Raw genomic sequence first — 18,557 nt, 5'->3', positions numbered from 1 at the left:
TCTCTTATACTATCTTAGGCCGGATGAATTAGACTATTATAGTCCTGCGTTTTCAAGGACAGAAGCCGTATACGCGGTCGACCACCCTCAGTCGCTATTTGTGACTTCAGATCCGCGGAGCAAGGCACCCTCTCTTCCCATGAACTAAAGCACAGATGACATGGGGCCTACCTTGGATTTCCTCTGCCACTTCTTCCAAGGTTAGCTTTCAATTTTCGGTTTAGTGCTCACCTCCTGCCGCTTTTGGCTGAACAAATCATAAGCGTAGAGGTGGTGAGCAGCCCGCAGAAGACACCTCAATAAAATGCACTACGCTAGCCCCGTTCTAACTAGAAAAAAGCAGACATTTATAGAGATGGGACCATCTCAACAAAATTATATGCTCTGGCGACCAACTACCTGTTCCGTTCACTGCCTAGTTCGGATATCTCCCTCTTATTATCCGCAGGAAGTTCCAAACACATGTACATGTCCCCGCGCAACTCAGAGCGCCCATCTCTGGCACCCACTGGAAGCTCAGGCATCGGCTGCACTTGGCGTGTTACAACCTCAGGCTCACCCAATTTCGCATTCTTTTGCTTCTTATTCCTTGCAACGAAGAACCACAACAAGCCTATGACCAGGACTAGGCCAGCCACGCCACCGACAACGCCACCAGCGATGGCACCCCTGATCGATGGATCGGATGTGTTAACTTCCTGTGGCTCGGATGTGGAAGAGTTTTCGTTGGCGGTAGTATTGGTTGTTTCCTCACTCTTTCCAAATAGGTTTCTAAGGGCTGAATCAGCCCATGACGAGGGGGAAGGAGAGGCCTTGATATCGCTGGCCGTCGAAGAAGATAGGGAAAATGAAGATAGGGCGGGCTGTTCAGCTATTAATTTGTTGAACTCGGCTTCGAAAGGGGCAGAGTACTCACATCAAACGATGATCTCGTTGCCTCAGATTGAGCGTCATATATGAAGGCTGGAGCATCGTAACAGCCTGCCTTGCCATCATCTGCCCAGGCACGTCTTCCGCCAATTCCAAATATCTGACGCCCGTATGTCACACATGTGAGAGTCATGCGGGGGTCATCAAGAGGGGCAGCGGAATACCATTTGAAGGATGGAATTGATAAGTAATTTCTAGAAAAGTGTCAGGCCGGTGCGTGGGGATCATGATAGAAAGCATACCACATACACATCCAGAATGGTGTCTTTGGATTTCAGACCTGCCCCTCCAAGAACGTATATCTGATAAGAAGACGAGGACTCGTCGTGCTGCACGGAGGCGCAGAATTGTGTTCGGGACGCTACAGTTCCCGTCGTGGATTGGTTATACCATTTTGCCCCAGCAATGTCATACACTTGGACATGGCTCCATGGGTTCTGAGACCTTTATTAGTATTCTGATTTTAGTACAGGCATTCCCAAGGCTTACCGAGCTCATCGTAGCGTTTATTCCATCCTTAATCGAGGGAACATCGCCACCAATATACACCAAAATTCCCCTGTCGCCAACTGGCACGTATGAAAGTGAACCTTCTTCGACAGCTTCGTAAGGCCCGTCGAGTGATGTGTACTGCCCGGTTGTGGTATTTAATTGAATCAGCCCCGTGGCGTACTCCCTAGTTGAGTCTGTGATTGAAGCTGTCGTGCCACTAGCCCGATAACCACCTATCCAAAAACCGGCTTGGATAGCAGGCGCATTCGTATACACTGTCGGAAAGCTAATATCAGAGCCACGTCTCGGTATAACGATTGGATTTCAACGTACCACCGTACTCCAGCCGCGAGGGCTGAATGGTGCCATCCTGTTTGCCCCACAATTTGTCTTTGACAGCGTAGGTCCAGATCGTGTCTTCGGAAGTGATGTTGTCCAGAAACCTGCCTCCATACTGGTACAATGTCGAGTTTTCTGCGTTGGACCAGAGCGCCATGTCTTTAATCTTGGGAACGTCGGTGTCTATCTTGGTCATCTTATAGTTCTTGCCCTCGGAGACGGAAAAAGAAGACGTGAGATCGAGCGTCACGAGATAATTGTCTAAGAGGCAGCATAAGTATACTAGGTCAAATTGGCCAGAAACAGCTTCAATTGACTTACTCGAAGCGTCGCCATCATCTGGAATGAGTCCTCCATCGAGACCAACCATGTACAAAACATTGTTGGCAATATCCGCTACACAGTCGATAAGCATCCGGGGTCTAACTCGACTTTTCTCCACATACCTCCAAATCTGTAACTGCGACAGAACCCCCCAGATAGATCCGACAAAGCTGTTCTCTTGGCAAGATCTATGACCCCAGCGTTTGCGAAAGAGGGAGGCAACACCAAAAGTAACATAAACCACCAAACCGCCATCTTGGCCGTTGCTTCGTAGCAAACACCCAAGTGCTAAAGAGAGTGGGAATTTTTCAGGGCCTAAGATGACACGGGCTGGGGAGCTCCATTTATGTTGTACTTCTCAATCACGGCGCAACCGGGAAGCTAGCGCACACAGGACCAAGTCTACTGGGCCTCAATCTTATTACTATGTCTCAAGGGCGAGAAGAGTTCCAAAATTAGTCGTATTAAGCGCTTGGGTCTTATATTTAGGAGCCGGATATGCAGATCGGGAACCCTGAACCAATCGGCCCAGCAGAAGATCCACGCTAAACTTGACGGCGCGTCCGTCATGCAGTGTGCAGCAAAAAGCCCCCTCAGAGCCACGGCTTTTTTTTCTCTTGAAACGGGAAATGCCAATCATTATTTGACACAGCTGATGACTCCAGCCGTAGTGTCATAAGTGGCTGGCGCTTCGATATTCCGTTTGATTAATTGTGTTTTCGGACCACAACACATCAGAGTAATGGTGCAGATATTTTAGGCAAAATATTGCAAGGCATTTACTAGCAGGTGCTTAAGTGATCTGTGGTCAACTATGTAAGAACTGATGGAGTTCGCGAGACTTCAGGTCATTGTTTTGATTCTAATAGAATAGCCAAAGGTCAACTACTGTAGATTTTAGGGCTTTCTGCCTGAGGATGCCTGATTTATACCTGATTCTAGCCCACCACACCGCCTTATACCGTGTATTGTAAATTGCACTCAAATCTCCGTATTTTGGGTTGAACTTAGGTGCGTTAGTTACTACATGTAGTATTCAGTCTCTGTCATAGTAATTCAGGTATTTTTATTTTCTGCCATTCTCAAATCAGACATAAATTAACTAGACATATAAGACATCAACCCTGAAAAATGACGGTGTTTTTAATATGCAGCAAATAAGTGTATGCATATGAGCCCTCGATATCAACGGCACAGCTTTAACCGGCGCGCGTCATCACTACAATCCTTGTCCGTAGGCTTTACGCCAGCGACGAAGCTGGAAAATGCTGTGTGGAGGATGGACTTGGAGTTCGAATTCCGGCTGGAGGCCTATGTAGCCTACGTCGGATTAGCCGGCGAAGTGAAATTGTCGCTCGAAGTAAAAACATGTTTCGTGCCTTGCGTTGCAGATGTTCAGTACGAAGGTGATTTCTTTCAGGCCAGATTCTGTGACACTCGAGACGCTACAGGAAATTCCTAGCAGGGCTGTGGTGGAGTGATTGAGAAGGGGGAGAAAACATCTGAAGAAATGACAGTATCATGAACAATGGATAGATCTCGTTAACTATTTATTACTACCGGAAATCATGATCAACTGCATCATACACATCTCTCATGGCTAACATGGCATGAGGAAGAATATGGGGCACCAGAGATTGCTGGTGGTGATGACCTTGACGCAGGACGTTGCATTTTGATAACAACTGGAAGCGGCTCAGCAGTAAGCTTTGCTCAGAACAAAGGCTCAGTATGAACAGCAGCCTGCAGCGCTGAGGAGTCCATCCTCGCCTAATATGATAACTTGTCAGACCCTGCTGTTGCCAATAACCACCGGAGACATGACTAGAACAGGGCCCCCGGGGTAAACCAGGGATAAGCCATCAACCTGTAAAGCTGTTTCTTGAGAGAAAAAGATGTGGTATCCATTCAGTGATGTCCACTGAGCATGATGTTGCTTTTCTGATGGGTGGGGAGACAGACAAGATGCCAGTAGACAGTCTTCCACAATGCAGGAATATAACCATGGCAAATGAAAAGAATCAGCCTATCAAACCACCAAGGTCTCGATCCATGCCTGTAACCCGTTCTTCTAGCCTTCGCTTCCTCTGCTCTAAGTCTCGGATTTCGGCCAGTTCCCGCTCAATAGCCTCATCGGTGACCTCTGGGACCTCAGGTTGTGCCACAGGTGCCGAAGGAAAATCATCTTCGTCATCTCCATAGGAGTGTCTCATTTGATCTAGTTCTGCAGTGTTCGTTGCAACCCGACCTTCCAATTGCGCTATGGACTCACTAATCATCTCATGCCGATAACGAAGGTTGGCAATCTTTTCCTGTGCACCGGCAACCGGACTTTGAGCTGGTTAGATTAAACAAAAAGGCATTGTTGCATTATGTGGCACTCACTAAACATTGCACAGGATCTCGGCCCCTCGAAGGAGCACTTCAATGTTGACCTCCCCGCGGGGTCCTCTAGTTGAGGTGCCCGCTGATCGCTTGATCTCTTCCATCATATCACGTCCCAGTACTCTCGCCACTGCGGACTGATTACGGTTGTCCCGTGCCGAATAAATGCGGCTTGCCATCGACTCCCTTTCGGTCTCAGCGGGGAACATAGTCCCGCGTCGTGTGACGCGTCTTTGTGATCCATGAGCCTTGGTAGAGGGCTCGACCTGGAAGAGTGCTCGTTCATGGGCTTCTGTGTCACGGATCAAGGCTGTAATGTCGTGGGAGCCCAATAGCGCAGTGGTGAAAATACGCGGTGGGGGGAAACTGGACACTTGCGTTAGACAAAGTAACATGATTGAGGGATCTCATGAGCACAAACGGCAAGTCAGCAATAGCATTGGAAGAGAGCGTAATCTGCTCTAGGTGGGAATTCAGTAGCGACATGTTTGCGCGTATCCTGAAGCTCTGGATTGCGATGGAAAGTAGTCGGATGCTCTACACTTCACCGCAGTGTTTACTCCAGGAAAGCTGCATATATGCCTGAGGCATTAAATTCAGAATGTGTCTGCGTGTCAGCAACTACGTCTAGCCACGCTGAAATTGATTGAATACGATAGCGTCAGTTTGATTCAAATTTACAGGGGGTTCTCCTTTATTTTGCTTATTTTTTTTTCAATATCTTTTTGTCCTCTTTCTAACAGCTTCGACAGCAAAAGTGCCGAGTTGAGGCCGCCCGGTAAGCTCCACTGACTAAGCGCTCATCTGGTCTCTTGCGCCCGTTCATCCCATCTCTTGACATCACATCACCCATCCACTTCATCCATCTGTCCGCACAAGTTTTTCTTCTCCATTCTCGTGATATCGGCAGCTTGGCTCTCTTGAAATTGCTTTTCTCCTTTCCGTCTTCATATCGTGCTCACTCACCCTTCCCCCTACTTCCTCCGATAGCTTGGTGGCTGCCCAGCTGAGCTTGACAGCTTGAGAAAGATGCCGGCCGAAAGGCGTTCTTTGCGATCAAACAATAAATCCGACACCTCTTCATCCGCTAACGGTGAAAAGGCAAACTCGAACTCTCAGAGCTCGGGTGCGAAAGACAAGGCGCCCACCACTCGCGCCGCCGCCAACAAGGTCAAGTCAGCTCCGACCAAGAAAGACGCAAAGGGCGCATCAAACGGCAAAATGGGAGAGGATGATCAGTCGCATACAAATGGATCAAAGTCAACCGAGGACGGTGTGAATGGATCCGAAGATGTTGAGATGGGAGAGGATACGGCAGGTGCGCCTACATCCTCATCCAACACCAGCAAGGACCGCAAAAGTAACGAGAAGATGACTGTTGTAGTGCCCCCAACCAAGGGTCCCAGATCGTCCGGCAAGGATAAGGAGGAGGATGTGACGATGGAAGGTGCGGAGGATGGTGATGTTGAGAACACCGAGCCTGAGGTCGACCCGACAATGAAGGCCATTCAAGGTTCGTCTAGTCTTCTTCCTCGCTCAACATAGTCCTGATTTTTAACGGTGAATGTCTTTGTTCGGCATGGGTTTAGACATCAAATCCAACTTCACCTTGCTCGAGCGAGCCGTTGCCCACTTCGACCCCAGATTTACGCTCCGTGTTCTTCGATCGATATCGTCTATGCGGAAACACCTCACCCCGGAGGTCCTCGCCGAAGTCATTGTGGAAACCTATTCCGCTTCTAGTTCGACCGCCTCGTTCCTGTTGGAAGCTCTTGGTCAAACCAGTGCTTTCGAGAATGCTCCGGCCAACTCACAGATGGAGGTTGACTCGGATAAGAAGCCCATCCCCAAGGAGACCCTTGCCGAGGTGGATGCATATCTCTCTATTCTCGTCCAGATATACCTGTTCGACCAGCGGGAGATTCAGAAGGGAGCCCAGTTCTCGACAAGCTTGATCGAGCGCCTGCGAGCACTGAACCGTCGTACGCTGGATTCTCTCGCCGCCCGTGTGTACTTTTACTACTCTCTTTTCTTCGAGCAACTCGCCCCGCTCCCTCCTTCGCCTGCAGCGGCTGTTACCACTATTCGCCAGCCATTGTTGGCGGCGCTCCGCACGGCTGTGCTTCGGAAAGACGTCGATACACAGGCTACTGTGATGACCTTGCTGCTTCGCAACTACCTGTCCACGTCTCATATCTCACAGGCAGATCTACTGATCTCGCACAACCCATTCCCCGTGGCTGCGTCTAACAATCAGATTGCTCGGTATATGTTCTACCTCGGCCGCATCCGTGCCATCCAGCTGCAATACACTGAGGCTCATAGTCATCTGATTGGGGCTACCCGTAAGTCGCCTGCTAGCCAGGTTGCTCGTGGGTTCTACCAGGCCTCCCACAAGTTGTTGGTTGTTGTCGAGCTGTTGATGGGTGATATTCCTGACCGCGCAGTCTTCCGCCAGCCGGCCTTGGAACGGGCCATGCACCCTTATCTGCTGCTTTCTCAGGCAGTCAGTGTTGCTGATCTGGATGGGTTCCTCAACATTGTCAACACCCACAGCGAGACTTTCCGGAAGGATGGCACATATACATTGATCTTGCGTTTGCGGCAGAATGTCATCAAGACCGGCATTCGCATGATGTCGCTCTCTTACTCCCGTATCTCTCTGCGGGATATCTGCCTTCGTCTCGGACTCGACAGCGAAGAATCTGCCGAGTACATCGTGGCCAAGGCTATTCGGGACGGTGTCATCGAGGCGACGCTCGATCACGAGCACGGCTTCATGAAGAGCAAGGAAGTAGGTGATATCTACGCCACTAGAGAACCCGGTGAGGCGTTCCACGAGCGTATCCGCGCCTGTCTAGCCCTCCACGATGAGAGTGTTAAGGTATGTCACTTTTATTCCCTCTGGACATTCTGATTTTCCTTTTCCTTTTTCTTTTCCTTTTTGGCCCTTGCTAACGTGACTCGTTCGATCACAGGCCATGCGTTTCCCCATGAACCAGCACCGTCTGGAGCTCAAGAGTGCCCAAGAAGCTCGGGAACGGGAGCGCGAGCTTGCCAAGGAGATCCAAGAGGGAGACATGGATGATGAAGATGCGGGAGGTGATTTCGATGCCATTTAAAGAGTGTGGTCCATAATCGATACAGCATTTTTTTTCTCCCTCCACCGCACTGGTTCCATGCATGGGTCTCTACCTTGTAGCGGGCCTTTTTCAACCCGTGTGTTAATTGTGCAATTTGTTTTATTCTGGCTCTTTTATTCGGATCTGTATGAAGGGGAATGCGCAGGATGCAAGACCAAGATGGCCGGCGCAATCTTCTGTGTCTATTACACTGGAATTATTTCTTGCCCTGTGCCTTTATTAGAATCGTAGGTGTCAACCGAGTGATCAATGGCTTGTATATTGTAATTTCCCTATGATTATTGTCCCCTTCCTATGTTCAAAAGTACAAAGTTGTCGATAACACCGAGTCATACTTGGTTGCGTAGCACCGGGTCCGTGCCGACCCGAGAGAGCTCGAAATCTTTCCCGCCCGCAAGATTGTTCGTCCTTGTACTCCGCAAACACCTCACATCGGTATCTTTTGTGGACTGGGTTCCTATGGTTTAGTTCAGATTCTTTAATTTATAATTGAAGAGCACTCGCATTGAGCATGGGAGCTCGAACTGCATCGGCCACCGGGCTGATCCTCTCATCACGAACGCCTGTCTGTTCCCAATGCCTCCGCGATGACCTGCGATTCGCACATATTGCTCTCCAATCCCGCAAATACCACCCAACGCGCCGGCGGGATGCCTCGCCATTCGGAGCTGCCGTGTCAGCGGCCCAGGCAATCTTCAAGGGCATGCCGAAGGCGCCTCCAGGTATCTCTGTCGACCCGTTGAGAATGGTTGGGAAAGAGCTCAAGTTCCTCACCAAGAACATCCGACAATTGCTTGGGTCGGGTCACCCAGCGCTGGATAAGGTCGCCAAGTACTACACTCATAGTGAGGGCAAGCACATGCGGCCCATGCTTGTCCTCCTCATGTCCCAAGCCACAGCTTTGGATCCTCGCAAGCACCACAGCTACACGGATAAACCGAGTCCCGTCGATTCCTCCTTCAGTGCGCCATCCATTCTCGAAGACGCCAACCCAGAAATGAACCCGCTCGTGGCCCCGAACGCCGACAGCAAATATGATATCGCGGGAGATGACTACATCCTACCTTCACAACGACGGCTGGCCGAGATCACAGAGTTGATCCACACAGCATCTCTCCTGCACGATGATGTTATCGACAATGCCGTGACACGTCGCGCCAATAGCTCCGCGAACCTGGCGTTCGGAAATAAGATGGCTGTGCTAGCCGGTGACTTCATGCTCGGGCGTGCCTCGGTTGCATTGGCTCGTCTGCGTGACCCCGAGGTCACCGAGCTCATGGCCACTGTAATTGCTAATCTGGTGGAGGGCGAGTTCATGCAACTGAAGAACACTGCGCAAGACGAATCAAAACCCGTCTACACCGATGAGACACTTTCCTACTACCTCCAGAAGACCTACCTGAAGACCGCCAGTCTGATCAGCAAGTCCTGCCGCTCTGCTGCGGTTCTGGGACGGAGTGCTCCGGAGGTGATTGAGGCCTCGTACGCCTATGGCCGCAACTTGGGTCTGGCTTTCCAGCTTGTTGATGATATGTTGGATTATACAGTCACCGAAGCGGAGATGGGTAAGCCCGTTGGTGCAGACTTGGAGCTTGGATTGGCGACTGCGCCACTCTTGTTTGCATGGAAGAGCAACCCGGAGCTTGGTCCTCTGGTCGGACGGAAGTTCCGCGAGGAGGGTGATGTGCAGCGGGTGAGTGTTTACAATGGCCCCGCTTGGTACGATAATACTGACATTTGTTTTTTCCTAGGCCCGTGAGCTTGTTTACCGCAGCGATGGCGTTGAGCAGACTCGTGCTCTGGCCCGGGAATACGCCGACAAGGCCATTGCCGCTATCAGCGACTTCCCAGACAGTGATGCCAAGGCCAGTCTCATTGAGATGTGCGAAAAAACCATGAATCGGAGGAAGTAGAGGATATTGCGCTCCTATGTACACATATTTGTCTTTCAGCTTGCCCATCCCTTGTTGTTTCTAGGTGACTGTCTCTTTTCTATATGCCTGTGTACACTTATGTCTTAGATGGTTGGATATATATACTCGATCTTCACCAATAGAAACCTTTTCTTCTCTTCTCACGTCATCCACAGATGTTATATAGTTATGCTGGTTCTTAATCTCTTAATCTATGGATATGTACGTATTTGGCTGAACCCCCAATAAGACAGCTGTCGAAATAAGTTGATACCTAGTAAGCAAAAGGTAAAAGCAGCCCGCCACGAGGCTAAACTCCGTCAGCGTGATCTTTACCTAGGTAGAGTGCAGGATTCTGCATCTTAGGCATGAGACCCTTTATCACGCGCTTTTGGTATAAGATCGGCGGGTCTTGAAGTCACGGTTGCACTGCATGAGGAGAATTATCGATTCTTTTGCTGAATTCAAGTCTTCAATACATATGTATCAATGGGCTAAACCACCATATACAAAATGGACATTGGCTAAAACAGTACATGTAACAGGTGAGGTTGTTGATTTTCACGTTCCATTCACGTTCCTGACAGCTGGTCGATTAAGCGGGGGTCCAAAGGGAGCTACAAGTAATAACACAGTAAGTAACTAAGATACAATATAAATACATGTTTTTCATCCCTGAAAATGGTAATTTAAAAATGAAATACAAATACATAACCAGTAATGCCGAGGTACCCAGCACCTCCGTCATCCCGTCATGCTTGTGGACAATCTGGAAGCTGCAACTTCCTGCAACTCACTCTCTCACTCTCTTGTGCGCTATACTTCTTTGTCCCTCATCTCGCTCGTTTAATTTCAGAGCAGGTCTCTTTTTCTCTGCCGTATCCTTCTTTTAGCTGGAGGTCGCTCTCCCAAACTATGGAGCTTTCGATCCCGCATTGATCGACTGGTTCCCGATGGGTTCGCTCGCTAGCTTCCTCTTCGTTTACGCCCTCGGTGGAATCACTTTCGTTCCACTAGTTCTGTCCTCAATCATCCTCTATGCCTACTTGACCCTTCCATCTGCCCAACTCCCGCAATCGTGCGAGAAAGCGCCCGATGCCGTCCGCCAACCTACCGATGACGACTTTAGTCTGAAGTCCGGCACCGACCAGCTGGCGGAGAAATTCCATCGCACACACGAGTCCGATGTCGCTGCTGGATACTTTGCTGTCTGTCGTGAATATGTTCCCGGTGGGGTGAATGGGAAGCCCCCCGAGAGAACGACCCCCGCGGGGGAAGTCGTTGCTGCCGAAAGTCCTAGTGTGTACCAGACTATGTACCGGAGCCTGTTCGATCGGAAGCAGGCACCTAGTATCGACCCGGCGAAGGCGAATGGAAAGATGACGAAACGGGCGCGGAATGTCTTTTACATTGTTCTCCGGTATGCCTCTCTTCCCCCGGGTGTATAATCTGTTTGTTACTTAAGCGCCGATAGCTGACGTTGAATGATATGTGCTCAGACATGGCCACCTAATGCTCTACGATGATGTAAATCAGGTCGAGGTGCGCTATGTCATTTCGCTTGCTCACCACGATGTGACCATATACGGCGGAGAGGGAAATATCCCAGAAGGAGAGTTGTGGCTCAAAAGAAACGCCATATGCCTCTCTCGACGACTGGCTTCGCTTGGGGATCTAGGGGGGCCAACTCCGCCATTCTATCTCTTCTCTGAAAACCTGTCTGAGAAGGAGGATTTCTATGTCGCCATGCTGCAGAATCAGAACCGGTTGTGGGACTCGTCTGATCGCCCGCCCAAGCACCAGGAGTTTGATACCAAGCATATTGTCACGTTGGTTCAGCGTTTGCATTCCTCCGAAGAGCAGTTGCAGACACGTTGGATCAATGCTTTCCTTGGAAGGTGGTTCCTAGCGATGTACCGGACACCTGAGTTGGAAGAATTCGTGCGGAGTAAGATTGTGAAGAAGATCTCTCGCGCCAACAAACCCAATTTCATTAGCAAGATCGGCCTCCAGAGGATTGATATGGGCGAAGGGGCTCCGTTTATCACCAACCCAAGACTGAAGGACTTGACCGTGGACGGCAATTGCTGTGTGGAGGCCGATCTGCAATACACAGGAAACTTCCGGGTCGAGATCTCGGCGACTGTGCGCATTGACTTAGGCCCTCGATTCAAGGCCAGAGAGGTCGATATTGTCCTTGCCGTTGTGTTGAAGAGACTTGAAGGCCATTTGTTGGTACGCTTCAAGCCCCCACCCAGCAATCGCATCTGGATGTCTTTCGAAACCATGCCGAAGATGGAAATGGACATACAACCAATTGTCAGCTCCAAGCAAATCACATACAGCCTCATCCTGCGCACGATCGAGAGCAAGATCCGCGAAGCAGTGGCAGAGAGCATCGTTCTGCCTTTCTGGGACGACGTTCCCTTCCACGACACCTTCGGTCAGGCTTTCCGCGGTGGTATCTGGCAGCGAGACACTCCAGAGTTGAATTCTCAGGTAGAAATACCAGAGATACCCGATGAATCTGGCGAAACCCCTCCGACCCCGAAAAGCATTGGCAGTGATTCCATTGAAGTCCTCAAGTCCAAGGATGATCGCACGATGAGCATGCCTATCCTTTCTGAGTCCGGAACGACCAAGAAAAAGCTGCGCAAAGGCCACAAATCTCCTCTATCAGATCTGCAATCGAACAGTTCCACTGCAACTTCCACTGGTGTTGAGAGATCGGACAGCACACCGCTGCCTCGCGCTATTCGGTCACAGACCTTCTCTCATGCTGCAGATCCTGTGCTCACAGCAGACAATGCCAAGGTTGACAAGCCCGTTCCGGGAAACAAAGGTGAAGAGAAGAGTCATGCAACAAGCGCCATGATAGAGATATCTACCCGGTCCCCACCTACATCTCCGCAACGAACCCCGGGCACCTCGCCACCTACAGGTGGCCTTATGATGCCAGAAAATGCGGTCCATAGCCGCGAGTCGTCGGTTGCGGATTCTATTTACAACGCTGGTTTTGCCCATGAGAGCGTTATTCAGAGACCTACTTCTACTCGCATGGAGAGCGGGTCCTTCTCCAGCTTGAGAAGCTCTCGGGGTAGTTCCGCCGTGTCCGTTGTCAGCGACACGGCTCCACGACGCAGCACAATTGAAACCATCACCAAAACCTTTACATCTTCTGACGACAGGTCTTCTGGTCCAACAACTCTTGGGCAAGCCACTGCCGCTGCCAAGAAATGGAGTTGGAGCGTGTTCGGTAAGAGTGACACCAATAACGGTCAAGAATCGCCGCGGGCTCCTTCAGGCACGCCTAAACAACCGATCGGGCGTGGCCATCCCCATCCACCGCTCGGAACACCCTTGCCGCACCCAGATAAATATGCCCTGAAGAGGAACTCAGGGACATTGCCCAAGCGTAAACCCGTGGCGGCACACACAGTGCCTGAACGCCCCAAGACGGGAGACCAGCAGCCCCTGCCATCACAGTTACCTCGCAGGAGACCCACGGCCCCTGAAGTACGTGATGCGCAGGGTGCTGATGAACTGCTTGTGGTTGAGGCACCTCAAGAATCTGAGCCTAATAGCCCGGTCCCTGGGGACCCGGAATTAGACTCTAGTCTGATGGCCCCGACTACTGTCGACAGTGAGACATCATCAAAGGCTGAACAACTCGAGGCTGATTCCGAAGAGCAAGAAGAATTGCCCGCTGTTGGATCCTTGCGCTCTGTTGATCAGGCGCCTTCTTCAACTCTGGGCAATCATGAGGCCTTGCCATCTACTGGAAGCGTGGAGATACCCTCATCGTAATGCTCGTTGCCTTTGCTTTGACATGAAAGAGGGAAAGGACTGTGGACCTTTCGTTCGCATATATCCATGCATCTATCGTTGATTCCTTCGTCATATTGCTGTGCTGGATTTGAAGTCTCCATGTCGGGCTGGTTATCCCCGCATGCGACCGCTCTCTCGCATAGAATATCCCAAGGCCCTTACGTGTCTTCTTTATGTGACTCCTTTATGTTTGCAGCTAATCCTCCGATATTCAATGTATCCCTGTCGCTCTTGAGTTGTTTCGAACGAAGTAGATTAAGCAAACCGTAGAGATTGGTCCACATGAATACTCCATGTATCCCTGCTGCCTGGCCAGCAGTGTGTATACATCATACATATGTGACGCGTAGACCAGAACAACCTTCGTAAGGGATAAAGCGTTAAATTCGAGCTGTGGCCCAAACCCGCATTGGCTTAGGCGTCGCCAAGACTCCCGACAGGCGCCAGCTTTCCCGTCCCTCATCAACGTCATTGCTTGAACTCCCACGTGTGTCTTTTTTGGTGCTCCACCAATTCCTCTTCGCTTTGCGATTCGAATAATCTGCTTATTCCGGTCAGCGCAACCTATCTCTAGCGTCTGTGTGCTGTCCGGGTTCGAGATCTTGTCACCGCGATAAACCTTTCCGACATTCATCCACTCCCCTCCCCCTGAGCACGCACCCCAACGGCCACGATGAGTCGGTAAGCGAGACGGACATGGAGTTTTAAGAGTGCTTGTCTGATAAGGGATTGTGCAGGACCGAGGCCGATTTGGCCATCAATATCCGCAAGGCCACCAGTATTGGTAAGTCGTTAATCGGGGGATGAGACAGACAGAAGAGAGCGGACATAACGAGCTGACACTTTGACAACCAACAGAGGAAACCGCCCCCAAGCGTATGTCTGAATCATATTTCATTGTCCCCCATCGAACCGATTGATGCCGCTTCGACTTTGCCTCGTCCGAATCAAACTGACCATCCCCCGCGCCTGTAGGGAAACATGTGCGGAGCTGCATCGTCTATACGTGGGACCACAAGTCGTCGGCGGCTTTCTGGGCTGGCATGAAAGTGTATGTTTTGGGATACCCGACAGGCATGGAATGGGGCTGTTGTTCTCATGATGGCTGACACGGCTTCGTTCTTTACAGGCAGCCCGTCCTCGCCGACGAGGTCCAGACGTTCAAGGCCCTGATCACGATACACAAGGTTCTTCAGGAGGGCCACCCCATGGTTGTTCGCGAGGCGCAGCAACATTCCAACTGGATTGATAGCTTGATGCGAGGAGTTGGAGGCGACGGCGTTCGAGGTATGGATTCCACGCAGGGCGGCTGCTCAATTGCTCTCTGCTCAAGGAGTGGAAACGCATGCGACGGACGGTATAATGACAGTTCCGGATAGGATATGCACCGCTCATTCGGGAATACGTCTTCTTTCTCGAGGCGAAACTGAACTTCCACCGCAACCACCCCGAATTCAACGGTATGTCGTCCAGGGGTGACCAATTCTGCGAAGGGCGAGTGTCTGACAATTGCAGGCTTGTTTGAATATGAGGAGTACATTAGTTTGAAGTCGATCAACGATCCGAACGAAGGGTGCGTACATACCTGATCTTTGCGGCGATGGAGAGAGATGTTGACAGTCACACAGCTACGAGACCATCACGGATTTGATGGCTCTGCAGGATCAAATTGATTCATTCCAAAAGCTCATCTTCTCAAACTTCCAATCCGGCACGAACAATGAATGTCGGATCTCGGCATTGGTGCCACTTGTGCAGGAGAGTTATGGCATCTACAAGTTCATTACCAGCATGTTGCGAGCCATGCACACAAGTATATTGCCCTTAGTCTTTGGGATTTGCGTTCAATGGCCGCTGACTGACGTTTCCTGCAGCCACCGGAGAGGATGAAGCTCTCGAGCCACTCCGAGGCCGATATGATGCCCAGCACCACCGCCTTGTACGGTTCTACTACGAGTGCTCCAACCTGCGCTACCTAACAGGCCTCATCACAATCCCGAAGTTGCCACAAGATCCGCCAAGCTTGCTCGCCGAAGATGAGGATCGCCCAGCTCTTCCCAGACGGCCGGCGAAAGAAGTGGAACATCAGCCCTCGCCGCCCCCGAAGGTCGCTGCTGAACCAGAGCCGATCAATGATTTCTGGACAAGCGAAGCTAAACGCCAGCAAGAAGAGTACGAGGCGGAACAACAACGCTTGCAGCAGCAGTGGGAGGAGCAGCAACGACAGCAAATTCTCGCCCAGCAGCAAGCCCAGAACGATTTCGAGGAGCAGCAGCGTCTGCAGGCGGAACAGCAGCGGTTGGCACAGGAACAGCTTCTCCGCGACCAGTACCAGACACACACGCAAGGTCGGCTGGCAGAGCTGGAGCAGGAGAACCTTAACGCCCGTGCACAGTATGAGCGCGATCAGCTGATGCTGCAGCAATATGATCGCCGTGTCAAAGAGGTTGAGGAGCAGATGAACCACCTGACTTCGAACCTGAACTTGCAGAATGCCTCTAAGGACGATCAGATTCGATCCCTGCAAGAGCAGGTGAACACCTGGCGATCTAAGTACGAGGCATTGGCCAAGTTGTACTCACAGCTTCGGCAAGAGCACCTCGATCTTTTGCAGACCACTAAGAGCCTCAAGCTCAAGGCAGCTTCCGCACAAGAGGCAATTGACCGACGAGAGAAGCTGGAGCGCGAGCTGAAGACCAAGAACTTAGAGCTGGCTGACATGATTCGTGAACGTGACCGTGCTCTGCATGACCGTGACCGTCTGACGGGAACTAACAAGGATGAATTGGAGAAGGTCAAGCGCGAGCTTCGCATGGCTCTTGAGCGTGCTGAAAATGCGGAACGCTCAAAGGGCACCGAGATCTCGTCCTTGCTGTCCAAGTATAACCGTGAGATGGCTGACCTGGAAGAGTCCCTTCGTGTGAGTAACTGTCCACTTAGGTGTGTGATTCATGCTGACCTTATAGAACAAAACGCGCGCATTGGACGAACATTCTAGTCGCAATAATGACCGTCAGGAAGACCTCGACCTCTCTCTTCGCGAGAAGGACGAGGAGATTGAGGTGTACAAGTCCGGTATGGAACAGGCTCTTATGGAACTGGAGGAACTGAAACTGGTAAGTGGTGATATTGACAACGTTCGATTTCTGCATACTGACCATGTTCCACTGTAGAGCCAAGGCGATGTCGACCATGCGCTGGACAGCCAGATTGACACTGTCCTCCACGGCACAGTCGCCAAGATTAACGATATTATCGATTCCGTGCTGCAGACTGGTGTGCAGCGTGTCGACGATGCCCTGTATGAACTAGACTCGTCCATGCAGGCGGGTAACCAAAATGCCTCTCCTCCTTATGTCCTTTCACAGATTGAAAAGGCGTCGGCTTCTGCAACCGAGTTCTCAACAGCTTTCAACAACTTTGTCGCCGATGGACCAAACAGTCCCCATGCTGAGATTATCCGCACAGTGTCCATTTTCTCTGGATCTGTCTCGGATGTGTTGAGCAACACCAAGGGTCTCATCCGCTTCGCCACTGACGATAAGAGCTCCGATCACCTCATTAATGCTGCACGCAAGTCTGCTCAGGCGACTGTGCGGTTTTTCCGTGGCTTGCAGTCGTTCCGCCTCGAAGGTCTGGAACCACTGCAGAAGACTGATGTTGTTATCAACAACAATCTTGAAGTCCAGCGTGATCTGCAGGCGCTGTCGAAGCTAGTTGACTCCTTCGCTCCCAAGCATACCAAGATCAGCACCAGTGGTGATCTGGGAGACCTTGTCGATCAGGAGCTGCTCAAGGCTGCCGATGCCATTGACGCAGCTGCCCAGCGTCTGGCCAAGCTCAAGAACAAGCCCCGCGATGGGTACTCGACCTACGAGCTGCGCATCAACGATGTCATCCTTGCTGCGGCCATTGCTGTCACCAACGCAATCTCAGAGCTGATCAAGGCCGCCACAGAGACCCAGCAGGAGATCGTTCGTGAAGGCCGTGGTAGCTCGTCTCGCACTGCCTTCTACAAGAAGAACAACCGCTGGACAGAGGGCTTGATCTCTGCCGCCAAAGCAGTGGCCTCTTCGACCAACACATTGATCGAGACTGCCGACGGTGTAATCTCGGGCCGTAACTCGCCAGAGCAACTCATCGTCGCCTCAAACGATGTTGCAGCCAGCACTGCCCAGCTTGTTGCAGCCAGTCGTGTCAAGGCAACCTTCATGAGCAAGACCCAGGACCGCCTGGAGACCGCCAGCAAGGCTGTTGGTGCTGCTTGTCGTGCCCTCGTGCGACAGGTGCAGGACATCATCAAGGAGAAGAATCGCGATGGAGACGAGGGAGAGGATTATGGAAAGTTGAGCTCGCACGAATTCAAGGTCCGCGAGATGGAGCAGCAGGTATGCGACGTCCCCTTCCCCTTGTATCCCATCCATCCAATGCTAATATGTATCCTCTCGACAGGTCGAAATCCTCCAACTCGAGAACGGTCTTGCTCGCGCCCGCCAGCGTCTGGGCGAAATGCGCAAGATCTCGTATCAGGAAGAATAGTGTATCTTTCCCTCTTGGCTGTCTGTATATTCCGCGTTCCAATCTCGAGGAGTTTGATATTGTCCGTGTCGCACTTTGCGCTCTTCGGCCTGGGCCTTTCTCCCCAACCTCCGTGGTTAGACTTGTTTTGATTTCCCAATAGCGAATTCAAGTAACTTACCCAGTTTTCTGAATAATTCTGGTGCATAGTCCCAATCACCTGTATCCTGCCCATGTACCGTCTCCGGTAGACAAGCCTGTAGAGCGCAAGATTGCACGGTCGCACAGTCGTATGGTCGTATGGTCGCACAGTCGGGATGCACGGCTCGCCTCCGGCATGTCCCCTGCTCGACTCTGCATGCCAAGCCTTGTCTCCATACCTGACTGGTGGAACCATGGTACGAAGCGCATGCCGATCCGCGGGTGGAGCCGACTAGCGGCGGCTGTAAAGGAAGAGTATCGAGACGTCATCTCATGCACGAAGACAAAGAAATGAGTTTCTGGGCGTCACTGCGTGGCCGGAGCTTCGAGAACAAAGAGACGTAGAGGCCCAATGGTATTTCGAGCGAGGCATTGGGAAGGTCGAGTTCGTAATTCGGAAAACATGGGGGTTGCCGATGGTTGGTTGTCGAACTGAATCCCCATCATGCTAAAGATGCGATCGTGTCCTCGCCATGCGCCTCTA

At 51.3% G+C, this 18,557-nt stretch overlaps 6 protein-coding genes across 6 annotated transcripts; 4 read left to right on the top strand and 2 right to left on the bottom strand.

The window, feature by feature from the left end:
* Window positions 1-395: 395 nt before the first annotated feature.
* N7525_009215 (uncharacterized protein) lies at window positions 396-2,340 on the bottom strand (the record flags this gene model as incomplete). Its single annotated transcript, XM_002563263.1, has 7 exons — window positions 396-863; window positions 917-1,124; window positions 1,180-1,367; window positions 1,420-1,697; window positions 1,756-2,022; window positions 2,083-2,157; window positions 2,208-2,340. The coding sequence occupies 7 exons, from the start codon at window positions 2,338-2,340 to the stop codon at window positions 396-398; spliced, it is 1,617 nt and encodes a 538-aa protein (XP_002563309.1).
* A 1,766-nt stretch (window positions 2,341-4,106) lies between these two features.
* Window positions 4,107-4,956, bottom strand: N7525_009214 (uncharacterized protein; the record flags this gene model as incomplete). The annotated part of the gene is made up of 3 exons (XM_002563262.1): window positions 4,107-4,416; window positions 4,471-4,836; window positions 4,892-4,956. The coding sequence occupies 3 exons, from the start codon at window positions 4,954-4,956 to the stop codon at window positions 4,107-4,109; spliced, it is 741 nt and encodes a 246-aa protein (XP_002563308.1).
* Window positions 4,957-5,499: 543 nt separating this feature from the next.
* Window positions 5,500-7,596, top strand: N7525_009213 (proteasome regulatory particle lid subunit RPN3; the record flags this gene model as incomplete). Its single annotated transcript, XM_002563261.2, has 3 exons — window positions 5,500-5,983; window positions 6,060-7,354; window positions 7,449-7,596. The coding sequence occupies 3 exons, from the start codon at window positions 5,500-5,502 to the stop codon at window positions 7,590-7,592; spliced, it is 1,923 nt and encodes a 640-aa protein (XP_002563307.1). The 3' UTR covers window positions 7,593-7,596.
* Window positions 7,597-8,124: 528 nt separating this feature from the next.
* On the top strand, window positions 8,125-9,526 carry N7525_009212 (trans-hexaprenyltranstransferase; the record flags this gene model as incomplete). Its single annotated transcript, XM_002563260.1, has 2 exons — window positions 8,125-9,306; window positions 9,365-9,526. The coding sequence occupies 2 exons, from the start codon at window positions 8,125-8,127 to the stop codon at window positions 9,524-9,526; spliced, it is 1,344 nt and encodes a 447-aa protein (XP_002563306.1).
* A 953-nt stretch (window positions 9,527-10,479) lies between these two features.
* Window positions 10,480-13,333, top strand: N7525_009211 (SMP domain-containing protein; the record flags this gene model as incomplete). Its single annotated transcript, XM_002563259.1, has 2 exons — window positions 10,480-10,946; window positions 11,026-13,333. The coding sequence occupies 2 exons, from the start codon at window positions 10,480-10,482 to the stop codon at window positions 13,331-13,333; spliced, it is 2,775 nt and encodes a 924-aa protein (XP_002563305.1).
* A 694-nt stretch (window positions 13,334-14,027) lies between these two features.
* On the top strand, window positions 14,028-17,893 carry N7525_009210 (putative cytoskeleton assembly control protein Sla2; the record flags this gene model as incomplete). Its single annotated transcript, XM_002563258.2, has 12 exons — window positions 14,028-14,035; window positions 14,092-14,138; window positions 14,213-14,230; window positions 14,330-14,405; window positions 14,484-14,641; window positions 14,734-14,814; window positions 14,870-14,927; window positions 14,983-15,167; window positions 15,229-16,274; window positions 16,321-16,470; window positions 16,528-17,742; window positions 17,807-17,893. 12 exons carry the CDS (start codon window positions 14,028-14,030, stop codon window positions 17,891-17,893), a joined length of 3,129 nt encoding a protein of 1,042 aa, XP_002563304.1.
* Window positions 17,894-18,557: the final 664 nt, after the last annotated feature.

This window comes from Penicillium rubens, assembly GCF_028828025.1.
Source record: "Penicillium rubens strain IBT 27055 chromosome Unknown utg000003l_segment0_segment0, whole genome shotgun sequence".
Taxonomy (NCBI): Eukaryota; Fungi; Ascomycota; class Eurotiomycetes; order Eurotiales; family Aspergillaceae; genus Penicillium; species Penicillium rubens.
The sequence above is the reverse complement of the archived record's forward strand: the minus strand, read 5'-3'. Positions and strand labels throughout refer to the sequence as shown.